General features: G+C 51.8%; 1 protein-coding gene across 1 annotated transcript in view; it reads right to left on the bottom strand.

Moving 5' to 3' along the window:
• The window catches only part of AGRN (agrin), a 138822-nt gene that overhangs the window by 7203 nt on the left and 115287 nt on the right, over positions 1-16332 (bottom strand). The window contains exons 22-34 of the mRNA XM_062593160.1: positions 14509-14623; positions 14048-14167; positions 12971-13327; positions 11288-11480; positions 10432-10647; positions 9951-10180; positions 9293-9427; positions 9085-9181; positions 8481-8645; positions 7952-8063; positions 4814-4930; positions 4328-4517; positions 3464-3551 (exon numbers count right to left, since the gene is read on the bottom strand). Coding sequence (XP_062449144.1) covers positions 3464-3551; positions 4328-4517; positions 4814-4930; positions 7952-8063; positions 8481-8645; positions 9085-9181; positions 9293-9427; positions 9951-10180; positions 10432-10647; positions 11288-11480; positions 12971-13327; positions 14048-14167; positions 14509-14623 — 2135 coding nt within the window. The remainder of the gene's footprint in view (positions 1-3463; positions 3552-4327; positions 4518-4813; positions 4931-7951; positions 8064-8480; positions 8646-9084; positions 9182-9292; positions 9428-9950; positions 10181-10431; positions 10648-11287; positions 11481-12970; positions 13328-14047; positions 14168-14508; positions 14624-16332) is intronic.

Raw genomic sequence — 16332 nt, 5'->3', positions numbered from 1 at the left:
CAGGCAACACAAAACTTTTTATTCCCAAGGGACACCACATTCAAAATGCTGGACAAGGGCTCAATGTGAGGCCTGCTGTACTGTTAAGGTAACTCAGTCTCTCCCCTCACCCATGGCTGTTTGCTGTCTAGGTTTCCCAGGAGGAAGGGACAGAACTGGAACTGTGGCTGTCCCCTAGCTGGAGGGACAGGGCTCCCTTCATGTTTGCTCTCATTATCTACAGAGCTGTATCCCTTAGAAATAAAAAGCCAAAGGTATGGACAAACAGAACACGCACAGAGACAAGAGACACGCTGAGGCAGCAACAGCAGAGCGTGAAAGACAAGAGCAGAAGGCCTGGCACAGACTCACCTGAGCTCCATGAGAGAGTCCAGTGGGTCAGGACTTAGATGCAGGAAGAGAGGGGAGCATGCGATAAGCACAGGACAGAGGAGGACATCCTTCCTTCCCACCCCACTCAGAGGCAGGAACAGCCTTGCCCAAGGGAGATGGCTCCTTACCCTATACAAGCTCCAGGCTGAGAAACCTGCCTGGCAGGAGCAGGAAGCCCAGTCTCCCACTGTCCTTGGGGCTGAGTTTCCTCGAGCCAGGAAAACAAGTCTGCAAGGTGTTCTTTAGCCAGGGTTGGCACAATACTGTCAGTCAGAGAGTGAATATAGCCCTGTCCTTGCTGCCCCAAGCAGTGATACGGGGACTCTGCAATGCTTTCTGGGTCAGCAGTACAAGTGTTCTTGCTAATATCCTGTGCTACCTGCTGGGATGTGTACCCAGCAAAGAGCCTGGGATGAGACAGAGGGGTACACTGCTGGGAGAAGGGAGCTTTTGGTCCCCCGCCCTGCAAAAGCATTATTTAATGGGCAGATCTGCATGCAGACCTTGCTATCCGTACAGCAGAATGGGCTCCCATCTCGGCAGAGAAGTGAAAGGCCACGCAAGACCTCTCTGAGTCAGCTTGGGGCACTCAAGCAGCAGGGTGTGCGTTGGGGAAGGGGAAACCCAGGACTACAGCTGTCTCGCTGGCACTGCCTGTAAGTGTCAGGGGCTACAGGCCCAGCATTGCAATCAGCTCCAATTATATGTTTATGTGTATGTTAAAAAAAAAATGTATGGGCATGTCACAGCCAGTAGGGTCCAAAAGCAACTGGTGTGTTAGTCCTGCCCAGGGCACACCCCTGACGTTTGTCTAGGGGCAGGAAGAAAATGCTTTTTATGGGCAATCTGATGGACCCTTTAGCCCCAGCAGGGCTACTGAGGGCTGCTGCCAAATCCCAGCAGAAGGATTTGGGGAGAAATGTTATGCTCCTTTGCAGGACAGGGCATGCATAGTGAAATGGCACTGGCTGGCTCAGGCTGGGGAGGGGGCTACAAATGGTGACTTCCCCGTTTACAGAGCACTGGGAGAGGCAGGATACAAAGGTAGCAGCTTTCTGCTCACCTGCAGAGATGCACGGCTCATGCCTGTGCAAAGGGACAGCTGGGCACTCTGTGCCACGTGGCAGAGTTGTGCAGGCAGTTACAAGCCTCTGGCTGCTGTAGGGTACTCTCTAGTTTGGTTCCTAGGAGGCCCTTTCCAAAAAACCAGAGCAACTCAGAACATTGGAAACTGTTGTGAACATGCAGCTGCTCAGCTCTGCAGCTCTCTAGCTGTTGACATGCATGCATGCAACGTTCAGCTTCCAGAGTCTCTGTGTGACCCCAGCTTGCAGGAAATGAAGTGAAATGGGGATGTGGCAGGCAGGTATCACTCAAACTCCCTCCCCTCAAGAGGGGAACACAGTCACTCAAACCACTGCTGTTCTCAAACTGTCCACTCCTGCCCCTCAGCCAGACAGACAGATAGCAAACAGACAGATGTCAAGGTCACTCTTGAGGAAGAAGCCCTTCTCCCCACTTGCTTGCCTTAGCCCTCTCTCAGTCCCCTGGTCACACTACAGGTTGTGAAGGGTTGCCTAGGCCATGCATCCCTTATCATACATGGAAATCGGAATTCCTAATTGGAAGGCTTATCTAGGTGCTAAGGCAGCAACACCACATTCACACTGGAACAAATGGGACAGGATCAGCATCCCTTATTTCAATACCTAACGCCTTTTCTGCTGATGGAAGTGAGATGTCATGGGAACTTTCTTCCTCTTCGCTCATCACTTAAAGTAAGGGTAAATTGCAGCGTGCTGCTGGGGCGACGTCTGACTGTAGCAAAGCTAGGCAGCATGGCTTGTGCTGACCTTGTCTGAGCTAGGGCCCCTCTACAACCACCAGAGCTGCGATCAGCAACAGCGTGTCCTCCCTGCACTAAATGGGAATGCTGCCCACGGCAGACCCTTGGGAGCATCCCCATATCCCCCTCCCCCTCCACGCTTTTCTGTGTGTGGGCTGGAGGCTGGGGCAGCAATGGGAAGCACGTGGTGAAGGGCAGGTGGCTGCAGGAAAGAGATGGGCAGCATGGAGCACTGTACTTACGCAGGGATCTCATTAGTCAGGTGGCTTGAAAACAAAGAAACAAGGACGTTGAGAAGAGACAGACAGACAAGACAGCTCCACAGAGATGCTCACCTCAGGGGAGAGACACAGGCAGACTGTTAGTGCTGCGTGGAGGGGGGAATCAGAGCACTGAAGAGGGAGGTGGACAGCATATCATCTGATACTCTGTCCTAGTGCTGTGGAGCTGGGACTTAGCCACACAGTCTGTAGGAGCAGAATGCTGAGGAGGGATTCTGAGCTGGACCACCTTTGAGTCTCCTGCAGGAGAAGGCTTGGAGGAATATCCAGCACAGAGGCTGAAGAGGATTCTTGAGGCTGTCAGTAGCTGTGCACTAGGCTCCACAGATCTTGAGAGAGAAGCCCCCAGGTGACAAGTATGGCCACAGAGGCCACAGTATCCAAACACTTACTCCCAGCCCAAGGAGCCGGGTCAAGCAGATGCTAGAGAACGCTAACTTGGTCTTTTGGCAGTGATGGCCATTCCCCAATCACAGACCTGACCCTTGTTGCACAAACAGCCAGAGAGACAAAGAAGTTGGTGGACAGGCATGGCATGAATTAAACCGCAGGTAGAGCTACCATTCCCCTCAGCACAGCTCACCCAGCCCCAAACCCATTCCTGAACATGAGGGCAAAGAAAGACACCAGAAGCAGGGCGCAGGCCACATTAACCATCTTAGTGAGGTGCACTGAGTCAGCTTTAGCTCACTCCCAAAATAAATTACGCCAACTCATAAGGCAGCCCACACATTGCAGAATGAGAACGTCCAGACCTGAGGTTGGCCAGGCATGGTCATTGTGGGGAAACCCCTGTGGAGAACAAGGCAGCCGTGGCTGTAAGGACTGCGGGTGAGGCCTCGCTGCCCCCGTTCTGCCTGCCCCTCTCCGAACGCCACACTTGGAAACTCTGACATCTATCCCTCACTCCTGCTAACAGCCTAACTCCGTGTTTGACCCTGGTTCAGCTCAGCAGCCAAGTTACCTCTTTGTCACAGCATTGTGGTACTCCATATATGTCCTACCATCAAAAGCAATGGCCTCTGCATCTCCAGCTGCCTTCTCAATGATCACTGGAAGTGGGAAGAAGAAGAGCTGTCAGGCAACACAGAACAGCCTGTCCTTCCTTGGAGACTATGAAATAAAACCCTTTGCTTCTAGCTTTTGTAAGAGGACAAGGAGTACCCAAATCTGCCACCCCTTAGGACATGTCAGCACAGTACTGCTCAGAGCCAGCCCCTGCAAAGGTTCACTGTCACCTTTGAAGCCAGTGAGCTTGGGCCAGCTCTCTGTTTTGCAGCCAGCTGACCAAGAATTTGCAGCCTTGTTGTTTTCCTGGCAAAAATCAGATGAGGAACCCAGGTTTGGTGAGGGCCCTAGTATTAAACTCAGGGAGGTAACCAAAAAAGAAACCCTGAATGAGTGACAGTTGTGCACTACAGCAGATTCAGGGTGAATCTGCTGCAAAAGCAAACCATGTCTCTCTGCCCCAGGATGCTTAAAATGAGCATAGCAGCATGAAACAGAGTCAGAGAGCACAGAGGAGGAGATGGCTGGGCTGGGTGATCTATCTGTGAGCAGCAGCATTTGCCTTGCTACATGCAGCATAATGCCTGGATTTCTGCGAAACGGCATGGCCCTGACTTCATGGCTGCAGGACAGCGCCAGTCTGGAAATACCACAGCACGTTCCTCCTGAGTCCCTCCCACCAGCCACAACAAGGACAAGACCTCAGGCTTGGCCTGAAAGGTGCTGTCATGCTGCCACCCACTAATCGTTGAAGTAGTTTCATTGCAAGATCTGGTTAGCAGGTGAGGGTCCCGGTCCAGCCCTACCCTGGCAGTCTCACCTTTCTCACAGTGAGCCCCGGAGAAACCCCTCTGGCAGGCACACTCGTAGCTCTCTAGCCGGGGACTGCAAGTACCTCCATTCTGGCAGGGATTTGGTTTCTGGGTGCAGGGATGGGCTCGGAAGGAGGAGACCGCAATGGCACTGCGGATGTTCTCTTCCTTCAGGATAGACACTCCCTTGATGGAGATCTGGCAGGTGCAAGGAAGAGCAAGCATGACAGTTGGCCTTCACCACCTTATCTCTCTGCAGTGCAGACACCAGAGCCCATAGGAGGGAGATAGGATGTAGTACATCCCTACCTATCCTTCCACCACCCACCGCTGCTGCCCTTCACTGGGCTGTGCCCCACTATGCACAGGGACCCGAGTGCCAGAGGACAGCCCACTCCCAGGCTCCCAGATCCCAGTTCTCCTCCAACAATGCCTATGCAGGTGGCACATCTCCTGGTCAGACACCTGCACCAAGTTGTCCATCAGGGCCTTACCCTCTGCACAGCCCCATCCAAGCTAGTGGAGATAGCTGCAGCTCGAGCCAGCTTACTGAAGTCAGGGGCTCCCCCCACATAAAAAGGCTCCTTCAGGTTCAGGAAGGTGTGAGGCACCTGAGGAGGAGAGAGGAGAAGGTGAGAGGAGACAAGGTAAAAAGTCATTCCTAAAGTGCAGCAAAGATGCAAAGGGCATTTGGCCCAGCTCTGCAGGGACTAAAAGAGGCTGTGACCAGGGAAGTACTTCAGGGAGAGCAGGGACCCATGCACAAGTGCCAGCCAGGTTGGTAGGAAAGAAAACAACACTTATCTCTACACAACCCCACTCTTTGCCTTCCTCGCTCAAGGTGATGGTCTGTATCCCTGGGCAGAGCTGGTATGGGGGACTGCTAGGCCACCTCTGCTAGGGCCCAAGCAAGGGAGGCCTGTAGCTACACAAGCAGCAGAGAAAGCATCCCAGAGGCCAAGACACAGCCTCTGCCCTAGGTCCCAGAGCAAGGGAGCACACCAGACTAGCTGTGCACCAGGGCAGGTAGGATGTGGGAAGGCAATCTGGTCTCTGCATCCCTCTCAGGGACCAAGTACCCCCTCCCTACTCCTCCTCAGCCTGATCTGCTCCTACCCTCTGCTGGCTACTCTGACCCTTGGCAGCACCTATCACTTCCTTGCTGCCCACCTGTCTCCTCCTTTGTCCCCTGCCAGGGATCTACAGGGAGCCACCTCGAAACAGCACTGATGAGATGAGCCACAACTGACCCCTGGGAGCAAATAAGCTCCACATATCCAGCACCAAACCAGGCTGCAAAGGGAGCTGGGAGAAAGGGGTCTCCAAAGAACTTCCTTATGCTGAACTGTAAGATCTTACCTGTCATTGGTAATCCTGTGAATTTAATTTTAGGGAGATGCTATTCTGATGTCTGTAGGAACAAAGGCATCTGGTGTTGTGTGCCCCCTCCCCGCCCTGCCAAACCACCAGCTAAATAAATATTTGCTTTAGTCTTGCTTGTGCTAGTGTTTAAACCCAAACTCATACCAGAAGGATTCAGCTTCAATCACCTGGATGCTACAGTTGCCCTACAGCAAATGGCTAAAGAAGGTTCTCCTGTAGCTCATATGGCTGTGATTTTGGAAGAGGAAGAACCCATCCTTGCAAAGATCCCCTCTTTGATGTCCTCCTGCAGCCCCAGCTACGCAGCACAGAAAGTTACAGGTGAATCTTCAGCCACACAATTCACTGGGCACACAACAGGAGTGATGTCCCTTCCCGTGTACCTGGGCTGGACCCAGAGGCACAGCAGCAAGGTAAAGATGCAATTATATGAATCACTAACTAATGCTTTGTGGAGTTAACACAAGAAACATGACCAGATTAATTGAAATGCTTCTGGAACAATATGTAATAATCAGCTAAAAAGTGATGAAGGAACAGGAAATAAGCATCTCTAATCTATAGAGATCCTAGAGCTGCTTGGTCAGATGAGAAGGGGAATAGGTGAAACACTGAGATCTGAATGGAAAACAGACAAAAAAGAACAATATGCCAATGGCAGATGAGATGGAGGTGCAATGGGTCATACTTATCTTTACCTTGCGGGATTTCTGGGATCCAGACAGCAGAAGAGGGAAAAATACAAATGAAAATGAAAATCAGAGAGAGAGAGAGAGAGAGGAAATCAGTGGGTAATACTGTAACATGCAGAGCTGCAAGAACATGGGCTGCAATAAGTGCCCAGTTGCCAGTGAGGGAGAGCAGGAGATGCAGAAGGCAACAGAAGGGGACACTGTCACCCTGCTAGCCAGGAGTAACCTTAATTTGGAAAGAAGTTTGAAAAGAGGAAAGTGAGGGGAAGGCAGAAAGCCCGTCTTTTGCAGGCATGCCATATGGTCTGGATATGAAAGGTCCAGGGCTTGATCCAGACATCATCAATCCAGCTGCCTGGCTGCAGGGGCTGGTAGGGAAAGAGAGGAGCAAAACTCCAACTGAAGCTTTGAATGGGCTGCCTTAAGTGAGAAGCCACACTGTGCATGGGCACTGAGCAGCCAGGTGTCATGACCACCAGGGTCACAGAGGGGCCTCCTGATACAGCCCACCTCACTGTGACTTTGCCACTGTGCCAGCATTCATCAGGAGAAGAGAAGGCACCACATGGATGTGCCTGTCACCATGGCACCAAAGGAAGATTATAGCCTTCATACTCAGGCTGTGGCAAAAGGAGGCATAAGGTCAATAGCACAGTCACACTGAGTAGATGAGGAGCATCAGTGTCACTTCCTGCTCCTACGTTTCTAGGTGGATTTTAGGTTTGAATTCAACAGCAATTGGGTTTTTCTCTGCATTCTCAGCTTCTCTGCTGGAAAGGTGGATGGAAGGAAGGCCAGTGGCCCTACCATGAAACCCCAGGGAACCATCTGTGTCTGTGCAGAAACAGAAGTGCGGAGGTGAGAGGGCACGGACAGAAGCCAGAGGGGTAAGTTGCTAGTTTGGACACAGAGCAAAGAAGGCACTAACGTATTCAGCAGCAATGGTGCAAATGGGTTTTTGCTACTCAGTGACTTCTTCCTGGCCTAGCTCTTTACATCGAGAAAGGCTTCTGAGACCCACATCAAGGGCACTGGCTGAAAACAACATAGGCCCAACAGAGTGGCAACAAGGGCAGCAACTTCCCTCGACTACAAGGGGTGCCCTGTGTACCGCCCCAGTACAGGGACAGTCAAGGACCAGCAGAAGGGAGGGAGGGGGGGTGTTCCCATGTGCAAGCATGCAAGGGGGGGCCTCAACCAAACACAACCCTGAAACTGAGGCCCAAGAAATCAAGGGACCTGTCTTTTGCACAGAAGCTGCAACTTTGTGTGTGATGGAAGGACAAGTGGCAAGGAGGAGTTGGAGAAAGGTGCATTACTGCTGTCCTACAGCACCAGGGCCAGGGCCCAGAGCAGCTAAGAGAAGCAGCCTGGCTCTGTCCTGCAGCATCCTTTTCTCCTTAGGTCTTGCCCACTCCTCCTCCACCCTCAAAGCCTTACACCACAAGGAATAAAAGCCTATAGGACTGGGAACTGCTCAGTTTATTTCACACATGACAGGAGCGGAGTCTGAAACCTGCATAGCTCTGATTGGCTCTTTCAGGCCTACCAACTTACCGGTGACTCTCCCATCACCCTCTCACTGTTGTTGATCCTCATTACCCCTTTGCGCCCATTCCTCTCCAGCAAAACACTTATCCAAGTGTTGAGGGGAACTGGCTCTTTGCTCCTGGTGGCGAGAAGGAAGGAGAAGACACATTTGAGAGTTCTGCCATGACCACCTACAAACACAATGCCAGAAACCTCTCTTGACCAGCTCAGAATCTGTCCAAACCCCTGCAGCTTGACCAACTTGGGTTGCGCCAGCTCACAGCTTCACAGAGAAAGCACAGCATTAGCCTGCAAAACACAGAGCCTGGGGAACAGGCTCAGCTTGGCTCTGCTCCATGGAGGGCCAACAGGCCAAGAGCCACAGCTGCTAGCAGCAAAGGCAAGTGTGAAACCTACTCTCCTCCTTACACTTTTCTGGAGAGGGAGCACAAATCCAGCGCTGGATTCTGAAAGCAATCACTGCCTCTTTCCTGCCTCTGTCACCACTATCCCAGCTACTCAGCACTGCTTCCCAGCCCCCCAAGCTCACCCCTACCTGAGCACAGCTGCCCCTTTGCCCAAGTCGTATCTGTACTCCAGGTAGCCATCATGTAAGGCCAGGGAGACAAAGTCCCCTTTGCCGTCCGTCTTCTGCCCATTGTAGAAGATCATGCCGCTGGGGTTCTTGGCCAGGAACACAACTTCCATGGACATTTTGTCCCTGAGGAAAGATGAATTACTGATATGCTCCAAACAAGCTGCCCATATGCTCTCTTCCTCCACCCCTGCATGAAGGGCCCCCCAGAAGACCTCTGCCTACCAGAGACTACAGACACAGCAGAAAGATGTCACCCTTGTAATTCAGTGGGAAGAACTGTCAGGCAAGAGGTATATCTGCTATGTTCAGGATGTCTCTCTATAGCACTTATTTATCCAGCACATCACTACATAAAGCACCTTGGACATATCACTGCCCTAAGCTGGTGGTGGGATTTCTGGGAATCCTCATCTCTCTGGACAAAGCTTCCAGCAGACTAAAGGGGAGATTGCTACATAAAGGCAGCATATTACAGCCTAGACTCAAAGGACAAGGTCTCTAACCCTCATCAGCCATGCAGGGAATGCTCATGCCTGCACCTCTCCCGCTCCCTGGCACTTACTGCAGGTCAGGCACAAAGGTCTGCAGCCCATTCAGCTCCACGTAGGAGAAGCCGTTGAACTCTGGGAGGAAGGGGATGCTGTGGTCCTGCTCTGTCACTGGGCATAAATGGGGGAAATGGTGAAGAGGAGGCAGAGCACCTTCAGCCAGCACCCAAGCCCACAGCCTGCAAGGTCTCCTGGCCATGCAGAGCTGGGGAAGACACCCACCTTGCTCACAGAAGTCTCCTTCCCGCCCCATGGGACAGGCACACAAGGCACCTCCCTCTGGCAGCACCAAACAGGTGGCAGAGACGTGGCAGGGTGTAGGGTCGCAGGGATTCCTCTCATCAGCACATGTTGGGCCTGCAGCAGAAAAGACAGTGCATCAGGTTAGCATCTTAAACATCTATCAGGCACGAGTTGACCAGAGACAACTCTGTCCTGGGGCATGCACAGGATGGGATGCCTTTGGATGGCCCTGCCAGCCGCCTTCTCCTGTCCCAGGTTTGGTTCGGGTGCCCCATGAAGTACCCCCTGAATAGACCCCTCAAAGAGCAGATGACATCCTTGCCAGACTGTGCTTTGTGCTTCTCTAAAAAACTTTTTTTTTTTTTTTTTTTCCATGAGAACAGGCAGATAACAGCCCTGGGTCCTGGTCCCTGTCTTATCCTTGTAGGAATATAGCTTATGGCCTGAATTTATTGTCTGTCTTCACTGGCTGTGGCTTCTTTCTACACATCTCCCTCTAAACCACTGTTGACACCCCCACACCACATCCTCCCTCACTGCAGCTCACAATGGGAGCCAAAGGCTCTGGGATCCCTTGGGGCTGGCCAGTGGGACCAGGTCCCCCAGCAATGCTCCGCCTGCAGCCCCCTCCCCGTACCGGTGTAGGTGTAGAGACACTCGCAGTGGAACATCTCTGCCTCCTTGACATGACAGATGCCACCATGGTGGCAGGGGTTGGGGTGACAGGGGTCGTTGCCACACTCGCCCACCCCGCTGCCATACAGCACATCACTGCCTTTCTCCCGCAGGTCGTACATCTGGTTGTTCACGTCCAGGAGGCGGATGCAGCCCTTCAGGCCGGTCGTAGCTGCGGTACGATCTGCCACCCTGAGGAGACAAAGGACAAGGTGGGTGGAAGAACACGTGCGGGCAAAAGGCAGAAGCCTTCCGACCGTCCGGGTCAGGCCGTGCTCCCCAGCAGGGAGTCACAGGCACGCCAGGCCCAGAGAGGCCCCCGTTCCCCACCAGCCCTTGCAGCCACCACCGGCAGCCCGCTGAGCAGGCGGAGGGCTGCAACCCACCACCGGCGCTCTGTCCGCAGCGGCACCCGGGGCGGCGGTCCAGCGCCCGCTACTCACACAGCCGTTTGGTCTTCTGGCACACCTCCGATGAACAGGTCTGTGTCGAGGTTGAGCCCATCGGTGCCCGTCGGGCTCTCCCCATTGACATGGGGCTCCCCGTCGACAGACAACATGCCACTGCGGCGGTTCCGGTTCACCACTAACTGGTGCCACTTGCCAGGCTCGACGCGAACCCTGCTGGTGACGACGCCTGTGCCGGAGCCAGTGTTAAACCTGGAGCAGAGGATGGGTGGCCCGTGTCAGTGCCGCCATGCGGTAAGGCCACCTGCGCCCCAGCACGAGGGCTGCTGCGTCCCGGTGGGAAGCCGGGAGCGCGCAGGAGCCACCCTACCCTGCCTCTGGAGCAGGCTGCCCCCACAGTGCACAGCCTTCCCTTCCGGGGGGGACAGGACTGGTTTCCTAAGAGCCTGCAGTCTTGCAGTGTCCAGAGGTCGTCCCTCCACCTCACCTCATTTTGAATCTGTGCCTTCTGGCTTTTGAAACTGAAATAATCATTTCAGCTCAGATCTCTGGGGCTTTTCTTGCTTTTTTTTCCCCTTGCATTTCTTTTCCCAGTGCAAATACAGGATCAGAAAGAAGACCTCTCACTCGCTAAGAAAAATCAACCTCCCATAATTAAGTTTTTGAAAATTCAAGCTGAAATGAGTGAATCAATTTTGTTGAAAAGGAAGTGCCTGTGGAAGTGCCACAGGAAACAAGTTCAGCATTCCTATTACTTTGGAAAAGCAGCTCCTATTCTTGTCCCTTTGATCCTGTTGTTTCTTACCCTTCTACGGGTTCTGCACCCATCATCCCCCCTCCCCACTCCTCAGTGTTTTAAGCCCTGGAGGGACCCTTCTGGCAAGACACCCACCTGAGCTCCACAAAGCCACCGACCAGCGCCAGCGAGATGAAGTCTTTGCCACGGTTCTGCCCGTTGTAGAGCAGCAGCCCACTTTGCTCTGCAGCCCTGAACTCCATGGCAATGCGCACAGTGTGGTACGCCTTCATCATCTTGAAGGCTAAGTAGGACTTGCCACCGAAGCTGGGGATGAAGTATCTGATAGCTGTGAGAGCCAGAGGCGGGAGAGAAAGAAAGAGCAAGTGAAGTAGAGGGAGGGACAAGAGAACAGAGAGAGGATAAAAGCCCTGACATCTGTCTGTGAGCACTTTCCTACCAATGCGAGCAAAGAGAGCTCTTGAAACAGCAGAAAGAAACTCTCTCTTTTCTGGGTCCATGCTCCTGTGCAGCTATCCCTTGTCACAGCCTCCCAGCCACCCATATTTGTAGCAATCAACACTCATTATGATAAGACGTCCCCAGCCTTTAGAGATGTCAGTGGTAGAGTTCCCTTCAGTCGTGTCACAGTCAGCTCCTCCCAGGTAAGCACTTACAGGACTGGCAGCTGCAGTCCTCCCTGTTGGTCCTTTCCACATACAGCTGTTACATTCCCATATTTCTGCAGAGCTCGGCAGCACATGCAGTTCCTCAGCTTCCTTGATCCTTAGCCCATTTTTCTTTCTCCTTTCAGAGTCCCATATGGCAGATCTACATTCATCATCCCATGCTTTTATTTATTGCAGCTAAGACTTTCAAAGAGATTTGGAAGGCCAGTCCTTTTTAAAATTAACAGGACTGGACTGCTGCATCCAGTGGGCAGCTTTGAACACTTGAGCTTATAGCTTTAGGGACAAAGGCTTTTTAGGAATAAGCACTCACAACCATCAAGAGCCCCCTGCATGACACCAAATTGCCACTGTGAGCTGACAGTAAATAACAGCAGCTCTAGTTCAATGTGCAGCCAGTCTGCAGCTGTTTGCTAAGCAGCTCTGAGCATTGGGGAATACTGCCTGAATTACCAGCTCACACACTCTTGTGTTTGAGAACACAGTTAGCAACCATCTCAGTGTCAGACTAACCAGCACTCACTGGCTTCAGGGATTGAAGAGTAGCACAATATCACTAGCTGAGCTGAAAAAGCAGAAGCTCATGATCCCCATGCTTCAGGGCACTGGTATATCAGAAGTGTGGCCAGGAAGAAATTGCTCCTGGCACCTTCTTACTGTGCAGCCCTGCAGCACATGCCTCTTGCAATATACTGTGCATGTACAACCTGTTCTTGACAGAGGCAAGCAAGCAGGTTAGACAGATCCCTGCAGTGCCTCCTGCCTGATGTGTGTACATCAGTTATGGGGCTGGGTTTGCAGATGCCCCAAGCCTCTCCAATCTCCATACAGGCAGTGCTGTCTCCTGGAGTATGCACAGGCACAGGAAGGGCTATACTGGGTGAAGCCCAGTCCTTTATCGCTGGCTGAGCTTAACAGTAGATACTTAGAGAAAACACACCAAAAGAAAGGCAACTATACAGTACCACTTCCCCAACTATATCCTCCCAGCTTCCTAGGCTGAAGCCTGTATCTTGGAACTAAAGGCTCAAACAGACACATTTCCCTGACCTTGCAACCCTCACATTTGGTCCTCCCCATCCTACGGCTATAAGCTCCCGCTGCTGATGCCCAGCAGCACCGCTGCTGTGGTAAATCAGAAGTCACATACATTTCTCACAGACAGCTCCCCCTTTGCCTGCTGGGCAGCTGCAGGTGAACTCCTTCCCATCATCCTCACAGGTGCCACCATGCAGGCAGGGGTGAGAGTCGCAGGGCCGTGATGGCTTCTTCGTGACAGGGGGCTGGCGTGTGGGCTTTCGCCGGGTGGTGGCTGGGAGGGTGAAGGTGGGTCTCTTGGTGCTCACAGGTCCTGCCATCTTGGTGCTGGGCCTGCCCACAGCATCTGGTCGCAGAATGTGGTCTGTGGTGGCAAGAGCAGCTGTGGTGTACCTCCGTGTTGTCGTGGGTCCCATAGTAGTGGCTGTGGTTGTGGTCATGGTGGTGGTGAAGAGCCTGGGGATCCAGTCTGAAGCACAGAAAAATAGAGGTAGAGACTGGTACTTTGCAATCCTCACTGGAAGCAAGGGAAACAACCCAGGCTTTTGGGGTGAGATGGCAGCAGAGAGGCCTGGATGCATGGAGATCTCAGGCTACTGCACGCACAAAGGCAAAAGAGCCCTCTCCCCACGCACTCTCAGTGCCCCAGAGCTCCCACTGCAAGGCTAGGCTTATGTCTCCAGCAGCCACCTGTAGCATCCTACTGCTACTGTCTTTCCACCCTGGTGTGGGAGTTAATATGCTCCCAGTCAGAGCTGCATGCCATGTTCAGGTATGGTCATGCTCCTCTCCTCCTTGGAGGATGAAGGTTCAGTTTAATCATGATGAGCTCCCATTGGTTGAACTGGCCACTTCATTCTGCTATCACAGAACAGAGTCAACGAGGGCCTGTTTTACACTGCTGTGGGTGCTGTCACATCACCACTGGGCAGTGCTGCCTCTTTCCGCGTGCTGCTGAGGAAGAGTCGGGCAGTACTACCCCTCATTGCAGCCTTCCTCAGCTGAGAACATGTTTGGGCATTTGAAACATCCTCTGAGCCCTGGGTCTGGAAGGCAGGAGTGCTACGAAGCACTTAATTTGTTACTGCTCAAGATTAAAAGCCCTGGTGAGACACAAAGAGCCAGCCTGCGTCTTTGAAAGCCTGAGCTAAGAGAGGGGAAGTGACCACAAACAGACAGGGGGGCTCACCAAAATCCATGAATTTGACATGCTCCTGCTGTGGCTTCTTCACCAGGATGGTCTTCTTCTTGGAAGCTTTGATCTGCTTTAGCAGGGCCTCCTGGACATCAGCTGCGGTGTAGGAAGTGGCTGCTCAAAGCCAGGAGGAGAAAGAGAAAAGACAAGCATGAAGATGCAATCTCACCTAGCAGTTTTTCTTTCATGACCTCCTCATGACGTATCTGAATCACTCCTTTCCCTAGAAAAACATTTCCAGCCTTCCAGGCACCAGTTTAGGGTGCACTTCCTCCCAGCTTTTCTCACAGCATCTGCTGCTTTTGCTCAATGAAAGACATATCCTTGGCAATTTTTAATAAGGCTTTTTCATGCTCCCTTGTTTCTCATACAGTAAGCACCACTGCCTGCTCCTTCCTCAGACAAATGGTGATGGCAGGGTGAATTGACACAGACAGGGACAGTGAAGGTCTTACCTGGGTCAAAGTGGGACTCCACAATGACACGGACAGCGCTGCTTTGCCCCAGGTCTCGAACACGGATGCTTTTGAAATCCTTCTTAATGTCAGAATTCCGGAAAAGCTCATCTAGCTAATTGGTCAGAGGTGAAGGAGAAAAGGTAAACAAACTGATCAACAAGGAGATCCTAGGGCATGGATTTAGGTTAAAAATCTTGGGTCTCAGTGAGTCTCCTTGATTTCACCTCACTGGAGCCTGCATCCAAACCTCTGTAAATTACCCCATCGGCATGTGCAAAGAACTGGTCTTTTTGTGCGGGGTGATGGATAGATATCTGAAATCAAGGGTAGGAAGATGATTCAGAGGTAGTGTGGGGAAGGTGAGCTATCCCCATTAAACCCATGGAGAAGAGGGGCACAGAGCCAGGACAGAGACACTTTGTAGTTCACATATAGTTTTTCAATTGTGTGTCATCTAAGTCTTACTGATATTTTCTAAATCTGCATAAACCCACTTAGGTACTTTGGAAAATCCCACCATGCACTACTGTGCACCTTTAAGCACCTGAATGCCTTTTAAAACCTGGCTCTCAGATATTGCAGGATTTGCCTGAAATCACACAAAGAAGATGGTGACCATGCAAGACCTTCAACAGTGCTTTAACACCTCGGTGAGCTATCTGGCCAGCCTTGTATTGGACTGGCACCCACCACAGCTAGAGACCACAACTTCCTCCCCTCAGCTCCAGGGCAAAGATAGAAAAAAAGTAAATAAGTGAGTAACAATCCCCCCTATATATTTGGGCATAATGATATTGTGGGGGTAAAAGATCACATTGAATTCAATGGCATTTGTACATAGGGGTTGCACAGCAACAACAGGTTTCTGCAGCACAGAGCTGTGGCAGGAACTTTCAGTCCAGCTGCAGACATCTTCTAGGACACATTGCCTGTGCCATGCCTTCATTTCCTTCAACCCTGGGAAAACAGCTCTTCCCTGCCTTCTCAGAGGGAAGAATGGATGAACCAGTGAATGAGGCTTTCTGTGTGTATTTGGATCCTCAGATGGAAGTCACTACTGTTTTGGGAAACATTACTATTATAACACAGAACTGCACAAACTATATGCTCCATATGCCAGGCGCACATCTGCTTATATGACTGTATTGAGGGCTTGCCAGCTTTGAAGTGCGGATTGGAACCAGCTCTAAATACGCCGAATTTCTTGCAAAGATGCTTCCTATTTGCTGTGCAACGCTGCAGGCTACAGTACAATGTTTCTATCCTGCCCAGTGCTTTATTGGCCCACCCATAAGAACACATTGCTATGCAAAGTCCATCTCCTCCCAGAGCTAGCAATGTGAGGTGGGGGAGAGAGGAGGTGCGTGCCTCTTTAAAGGTGGAAGATCGGATTTACACAAGCCGCTTTCCATGCTGTGCAGCTGAACTGCAGGGACAAAGGAACTTAGGACAGATTTTTGTTTAAGGGCTTTTCCCAGAGATAAGGATGCTCAAGGAAATCCACAGCATTAAGGCAAAACCTCTTGTCTGAACAGCCCTATCACCAAGATCAATCAAAAAGGAATGAGGAGTTTTTCAGCCAGTACATAATGAAGGATGGAACTCAGTGACACAGGATGTGATAGAAGCTGAAAATACACTTAAATACAAAAGAGATCAGACAAATTCACAGAGGACACCTGTTGGCCAGAACTGGCCCATCACCTCCTTACGCTCTTAAGTTCCCACTCTCTGTAAGTGCTGGCTCTGGCACTAAGTCACATTCTCTTCTAATTTTTGTAGTAGCCCATCTCAAAAAAATGCAGCATGGAGCAATTCTCC

This window comes from Rhea pennata, chromosome 22, assembly GCF_028389875.1.
Source record: "Rhea pennata isolate bPtePen1 chromosome 22, bPtePen1.pri, whole genome shotgun sequence".
NCBI classification, from domain to species: Eukaryota; Metazoa; Chordata; class Aves; order Rheiformes; family Rheidae; genus Rhea; species Rhea pennata.
Note: the sequence above shows the minus strand (reverse complement) of the source record. Positions and strands in the feature narration are given on the sequence as shown.